We start from the raw sequence: 7,149 nt of genomic DNA on the forward strand, positions 1-7,149 counted from the left end.
TAGTTACCCAATTAAAAAACAAGTATTTTGAATTGTGTAATTTATCACAATAAACATTATTTAAGAGTTAAAAAATACACTATTTTTTTTTAATTACCTAATTTGTACTTAGCTAATAAAAACACAAAACTAAATTATTTTATTTTTTTAAATCTATATAATTTATGCATACATTAAATTGTTATCGAAGTTATTAATATCATAAATAATAATTTAACAAAATAGTATACAAACATTCAATACCCAAATTAACAGTGTAAAAATGATTACAATCTAAGAAAAAATAATTTGGTAATCATCATTAATAGCGTTTTCGTATAATACAAATCATTATAGTATTATTATAACTTATAAGTTATAAGTATACATCTACATAACAATTATCACAACCTGAAAAATATTACAATAATATGATAAGACCTACGACGGTAATATGTTATGTCCAGGAATAAAGCATACAGTTAACAAACATGACAAAATTACAAAAATGGAACGTGGTATCAGTACCTAAATGAAATAAACATTATGGATACATACTAAAGTATAAAATACTGATTCTTGATGAAAGTAGTCAAAGAGATTAAAGTGATTACAGTGTGTCTTGAGAATGCTTAATACATGCTAATATTTAAGTACGGCTTATTTTATAATTACCCGTGATATCAAATAGATATTTCTATAATAATTTTGTATTTTAATTATTGTATACATTAATTACAAATAATTAACTTGCAAAAAAAAATAAAATTAAGCTATGCAATTCGAATTATAAAACTATTGTCATAGAAAAATAAGTGTTTTTGCTGCAACTGATTCATTGGTTTGATATATTAAATCTATTGTTATTTAAATTAAATTAAAATTAGTTGACTAATAAATAAATTATTAGTACAAGTGTCAATGTATAAAAGTACAAATTTTGTATCATGTTATTTGAAATTATACAATTGTTAATGTATACTTTTTATAATTTAATTTAACAATACCACAGTTTTTATAATCAACACAAGTAATTAAATTTATTTCTTTAAAATTGTACGATCTTTAAATATATATTATATAATGAGTGCATTTGTGTTGTACATACGTTATATATATATATATATATAAAAAAAAAAAATTGAGTGAGCTACAGAAAATATGTACAGTTCTTTTTTTACTTAGTTAAATCAGTTTTCACATTTTCTTTTCGAGTTATGACACTATATATATTTATATATATGATGGTTTATTTTAAAACTTAAACAACACTGGTATACTTTCGAGTATTAGACACATAATTTTTAAATAATATAAATATAATTGCGACTAGGGTTCACATATAAATGCTATAAGTTACCTACTAATATTTTGTATTATAATGAAAAGAAGTGCTAAAAAAAATGAACTGTTAAATGTTACACAGTTGTGATATAAAAACTCTATTGTAAAGGAGTACTAGTTATGACAAAAAAAATTGAACAACAGAAATATCGCATTTTATAGGATTTAGCTGATATTATTAAAAATTAAAATAATAAATATTATAGAAATGTATACAATATACATAGACTGTGCTATAAATTCACTGGATTACTTTTTGTAATGCTAACAATGAATTTTTTCTAATGTTTGTTAATTTAATTAGTATTTTTAATTGTCGATACCGGCAACAAACTTATGTTGGTATATTAAAATACCAACCTTCTTAAATACAGCTCATCCACATTACCATAGAATTATAAATAGAAAAAAAAATAATAACAAAATGCATACATAATTAGTGTATACGATGTACAAACTTAGGTCTAATGAAACTGGTAGATCTAACTGGCATATAAGTTTTGAGTCTTCTCAATCTAAATACTCGTACGTAGCTGATACACTCTGAAATAAATCAATATGTATTAAATCGAATGTTATGTTTTATAAATGTTTTTTTTATTGTTATAATACCTCTAATTCTGGAGGATTTTCCTTCAATAGGGAAATGTGACAAGATCTACACAACAAATGAGAATCCAACGGGTAACACCTTTTATCGGGTTCATCAGTTAGTTGCATACCACACTCCTGTAAGACAAAAAGAAAATATATGAAAGTGGTTTATTTTATTCAATACAAAATTATACAATACAGTTTCAAAATTTAATTCATTTTTACCTCACAAATGAAACAATCCACGTGGAAATCTTTATCCATTGATACAACTCTTACAGTTTCTTCAGTACCCTAAAATTAAAATACAATTTATTAGTAAAGTTATGTCAAATTATTATTTTGTTGAAGTTTGTTACCTCAACTGGTGTGATGCCCTGGCCACAAGCAGCACATTTTGGAGCATATTTCCTAAAAATATATCGGTCGTATGATTGATTAATCTAATTAATATGTATGTTTTTTTTTACTCAACTGTTAAAAAATATGCATTTAATAGATATCTTACCTATGATAGTCAGCGACACAGTAAATTTTGTTGTCTATGTCCACTGTAAATGGGATTCCGTCCAAACAACCATTACATATACAGCAGCGAAAACAACCAGGATGAAACGACTTTCCCATCGCTTGTAAAATCATTTCCATTATTAGGTGTCCACAAATAGAGCATTTTTCAGCAGTTTGTTGGAATCCTATATACTATTTAAACAAATATTTAATTGATTAGTTAAAAAAATTACTTAAAAAGTTAAACTCAATACCATATAGTCTTCTTCGCAATAGACACGTCCATAAACATTGTAGAAAGCTTTTCCACGAAGCGCACGCCCACAAGCACAACATATGAAGCAATTTGTATGATATAGATTACCCATTGCTTGACAAGCTTGGCCAGCACCAGTAACTTTATTACCACAAGTATGGCATATGCCTGGAAAAATTAAAAAAGTTCAACATAAATCAGAATGAATTCGATTTTTGGCAGATTTTATTTTAAATAATTTGCCATACTGTATATAAGTAAACTCATTTTAAAGACAATCATTTATCTTTCAACTAACTGTCAATTTATAATATTATATAAATATAATATAGATTATATTATTTTTACTTCTAAACAACTCTTCACTACAATACAAATGAAGAATGTCCATAACCGAAATTTTTATTAAATATCAAAAGTACCACAGTTACAATTTTAAAGATCCAATTCAAACTAACTTTACGACAATTATACTTAAGGTTGATTCACACATATCAGTTACGAAACGGTTCAGTTCCGACAAATTGGGTCAGTCTCAGTCATGAAAAATATTCTTTTGCTAAATCTATATCACGTTATCTACACTCATCAGTTATCAAACCGAACCCGATCCGTCAGTATCCCTTCAGTCACAGACTCGAGCTATTTTGTATTCTCGGCAACAATATTTTTTGTTTGACGGACGACAATTTGTGCGGAGACAAACATTTTTTTAAATTTATTTAATTTAATTTGGATAATTTATATTTATTTTAATAATGAATGACAAACAACTCATCGAATGTGTTCGTCAGTATGATGTGCTGTATGATTTGTCAAATTCCAAATTTATAGACACTTATTATAAAAACGAAATATGGAATATTATGTTCTTCCTCCTTGTCCAAAATGATTGCAATTATACCTAATTCTTTGTCAGTGAACTTAGCCATATCGACGTATTAATTAATGCGTATTTTTATTTATTAAATATTGCTCAATTTGAATGCGTTTACTGATGTGTCTCTTCACTGTCTCAAAGCAGCTGACCAGACTTCTCGGAACTGAGCCGTCTCGTAACTGATATGTGTGAAACAACAATGACTGATTAGTCAAAATCGTCTATGACCTGACTGACTCTGATCGGAAACGTCACTGTCTCGTAACTGATATGTGTGAATCAACCTTTAAAGTTGCGTTCATTAAGAAATAAGTGAATGATTATGACGTATAAAATACATAATAGTGAGACTTATCTATGGTGTCTGCACTGATCAAAAATATTTAAATGCAAAATGTTTAAAGCCTAAAAACTGTCGTACAAAAAAAATAATTGTGTATCTCAATACTTCACTTACAGTCATCATTTTTAAATATTATATATAAGAAGTAATGATTATTTTTTTTATAGTTAAGTTTATTTTTCTTTATAATTTTGTGACTTAAATACTTATTTTATAATTTATAATTATAGAATATAAATTACCAAAATATTCTCCACCAACTGCAACTTCTTGAGTTTCCATTTGTTCTTCTAATTGTCTAGTGAGTTCTTCAATTTTTTTTTCTGCTTCTGTCGGGCCCTATTTGACAATCAAGTATTAATAATTTAAAAAATGAGCTTTTAAAAATACATTTTACATCAAATAATAAAATGTCTAATTTGAAATACATTTGTTTTAATTACCATAGGCCGCGGTGGAGTAACATTATACGGCAAAAGATTTTTGGCTGGCTGCTTTGCTTTAGCGGGTAATGGAGGTGTTGGTGAAGTACGAGACGACACATTCGAGTGATGTACTGGTAATTCTTGCTGGTATGCTGATGCTGTTTGAAGGATCTTAGCCATTGAATTATGTTGTCTTTGAGATCTGGACTCGGCCAGGGCAGGTTGTCCGACTACACACATTTGTGGCGACAAAGTTGGTGGTTTGTACGTTGCAGTAGCTTGGGAATGACTGATGTTATTTACAGAGTTCAGTTTTGCATGACGTGGGCTGGTCTGAGACATGAATTCGGGAACAACTCTAGTCGTATGCGACATTGTAGAAGGTATTGGTTTTATATAAGGTACAGCATGTTGAGCAGGATATCGAGCAGTTTGGTCTATCGACTGGGAGGGTACTTGAGGACCGGGCTTAGCCGGTTCATAACCAGCATTGCTCTTAGAGGGATCTGACAAAGCCTCATACACTGGTGGCGCTTCATAAGGGGGTACTTCTTTCCCTATTGGTGGTATATACTTAGGATAACTTACTGGAACTTGTGGTTGTGCTTTACGATAATTTGATTCATATAAAGCCGATGAACCTTCACAGGAAACAATACTAGTTCTAGGACTGGAATGTCTGGAATCTTGAGATCCACCACTGGAATGTGAGCCTGGTCTAGGCCTTTGATGATAGTAGGTAGGTGTTTGAGTGACCGAACGACTGCTACCGTAATAATCAACGTTTTCATATAAAGGTGACGATTTTAATAAAATATCATGATTGAGAGACCCCATACTAGCTCGAGGACTTGGTGAATCGCGATTCACCATCGCATTGGAGTATGGCGGTGGACTCGACAATGAAGGTTTTAATCCCATATTATTCCTAGGATATTTTCCTTGGTCAATACTGGAATGCAAGTTGCTATGAATTCCATTCATGTTATCTATAGAGTTATTAGTTTGCAATCTATCAACATTGTTAGATAGATCTAATGATTTATATGGAAATAATTTGGAATGTGTTGGAGATTTCTGATCGCTAACTTTCAAATTTGAAACACAATTCAGTATGTAGTTGTTGATATCCTGATCTGTCAGAACAGCAGGTTTAGTACTAGAGTCTGTACCTTTGTTAGACATAATACTAGATTCAGATTTTCCTAGTATTTTTCCGTATCCGATGTTTGGCATTGATTTCTCGTTCTTTTTTTCTGGGCTTGTTTTCTCATTAGTGTTTGGGGAATAATTATTTTTTTGACGTTTATCCATCGTTATTATTTCACTGAAATAAAAAAAAAACAAATATGTTATGAATAGTATATACAAGATAGTATACACATTAAAATATATTCTATTATACCTTAAACAATTTGGCAATACCATGTCTTGTAGGGCAACCCTAGAGAAACCAAAATTGTATCAGACCATTTAAACCCTAAGAATTAAAAAAAATGTAGATAAATAGGTAATAAAAAACATTATAATATTGGAAAATAATCAAAGTATGCATAAGTTTAGAAAAAATAAATAAAAAATGAAAATAACACTAAAAAAATTGGTGAAATTATTCAGACGACTTATTAAGTAAAAAGATAAATAAAATAATTATCATAACAGAAATTAGGAACAGAAGTTTTGAACAACTATAGTTTAATACACGTGTATTAAACTGTTTACCTAATAAAATATACCTAGATGAAACTAATTTTTTGTTGTAACATATTTATAAAGTTAAAAAAATCACGGAATTTAATAAAAAATGTATTTCTGAGGAAAAAAATGATACAAATTCACGTTGAAGGAAAAATTTGCAAAATTGTGACAACTCTTTATTGTTGTCTCATCAAAAAAAAATATATTTACCTACTTTTAACAAACAAAACAACCAGGCAGCTGATAACAGTCACTTTAAAACTGTATACTATAAATGTTATACATTCATATAGATACAACAAAAAAATATAACGTAAGAGAGAAAACATTTAATGCATAGAAAATGGTAATTAGTTAACTGTTTCTAAAAATGTTATCAGCACAGGTCTACCTTTGTTACCAGTTTCAAATAATTAAGAATCATTTCATTTTTCTATCGATACAATTTGACTTTTAAATGAAAACAAATTTGTTAACGTAACCTTGCATGTTATGTGACACAAAGAAATCATAATGTACAGGTATCGCTAATGAGTGTGATTTGCGGTAAAAAATAAAATTGTGGTCGTCATAATTCAAATGCCCGTTGGTGCAAAATACATAAGTCACAAGTGATTTCGACGGTACCGCTCGACTTTAGTCAGCTTATCCGAAAGAGTAAACCGAAGTTCTTTGTGGCTACAGAGGGTCCCTCGTTTGGGAGGGGTGGTGCCTTCGGGATAAGTGTACTTAATTGTTTTTTGTTTTTATAAGAAGGCTTACCCGTTTCAGATTGGTAGCGGCTAGGCCGTGCAGGCCGAAGCGAACTGGTTTGGTCGCATATTGAAAACGATTTGTGGCGAAGGCAGTTGTACGTGAGCAACTATGTTAAATGATTGAAACCCATTCCAAATGAACACGAAGCGAAAAACCTTTCAGTGATCGAAACCACTATACCCGTACTTGTCGTTTATGCACGCCCACGATAACAACAACACATTACAACGAGCTGCGGACAGAGTCGAGGAAAAAAAACAACACAACACTGAACACACATCACATCAGCAAACGGGATGTGGTGATATGATGATATTATAATCACGGAATCGCGCCGCCGCGGGGAGGCGACGGTGAGAGATGG

General features: G+C 30.1%; 1 protein-coding gene across 3 annotated transcripts; it reads right to left on the reverse strand.

Moving 5' to 3' along the window:
• Positions 1–968: 968 nt before the first annotated feature.
• On the reverse strand, positions 969–7,149 carry LOC126836351 (Wilms tumor protein 1-interacting protein). Of its 3 annotated transcripts, none has more exons than XM_050569619.1 (10): positions 6,792–7,149; positions 5,737–5,775; positions 4,350–5,658; positions 4,149–4,245; positions 2,682–2,851; positions 2,426–2,619; positions 2,277–2,328; positions 2,143–2,211; positions 1,936–2,052; positions 969–1,866 (listed from the first exon to the last, which is right to left on the reverse strand). In XM_050569619.1, the coding sequence occupies exons 2-10, from the start codon at positions 5,757–5,759 to the stop codon at positions 1,834–1,836; spliced, it is 2,064 nt and encodes a 687-aa protein (XP_050425576.1). In that variant the 5' UTR covers positions 5,760–5,775; positions 6,792–7,149; the 3' UTR covers positions 969–1,833. The 3 variants fall into 3 exon arrangements, with proteins under 3 accessions (XP_050425576.1, XP_050425575.1, XP_050425577.1); XM_050569618.1 differs by having other exon boundaries at positions 5,737–5,811; XM_050569620.1 differs by lacking the exon at positions 5,737–5,775 and having other exon boundaries at positions 971–1,866; positions 6,792–7,148.

Source organism: Adelges cooleyi, unplaced genomic scaffold, assembly GCF_023614345.1.
Source record: "Adelges cooleyi isolate 19-005CV unplaced genomic scaffold, UGA_ACOO_1.1 ACOO_flye_CR_arks_rails_tigmint_CR_PRNA_247, whole genome shotgun sequence".
NCBI classification, from domain to species: domain Eukaryota; kingdom Metazoa; phylum Arthropoda; class Insecta; order Hemiptera; family Adelgidae; genus Adelges; species Adelges cooleyi.

Coding starts and splice junctions, on each gene's coding strand:
- LOC126836351 (XM_050569619.1), bottom strand. CDS start 5,759: ATGGTATTGCCAAATTGTTTAAG. Junction 2,620..2,681: donor ATTGCGAAGAAGACTATATG/GTATTGAGTTTA, acceptor TTGTTTAAATAG/TATATAGGATTCCAACAAAC. Junction 2,329..2,425: donor TGTGTCGCTGACTATCATAG/GTAAGATATCTA, acceptor ATATATTTTTAG/GAAATATGCTCCAAAATGTG.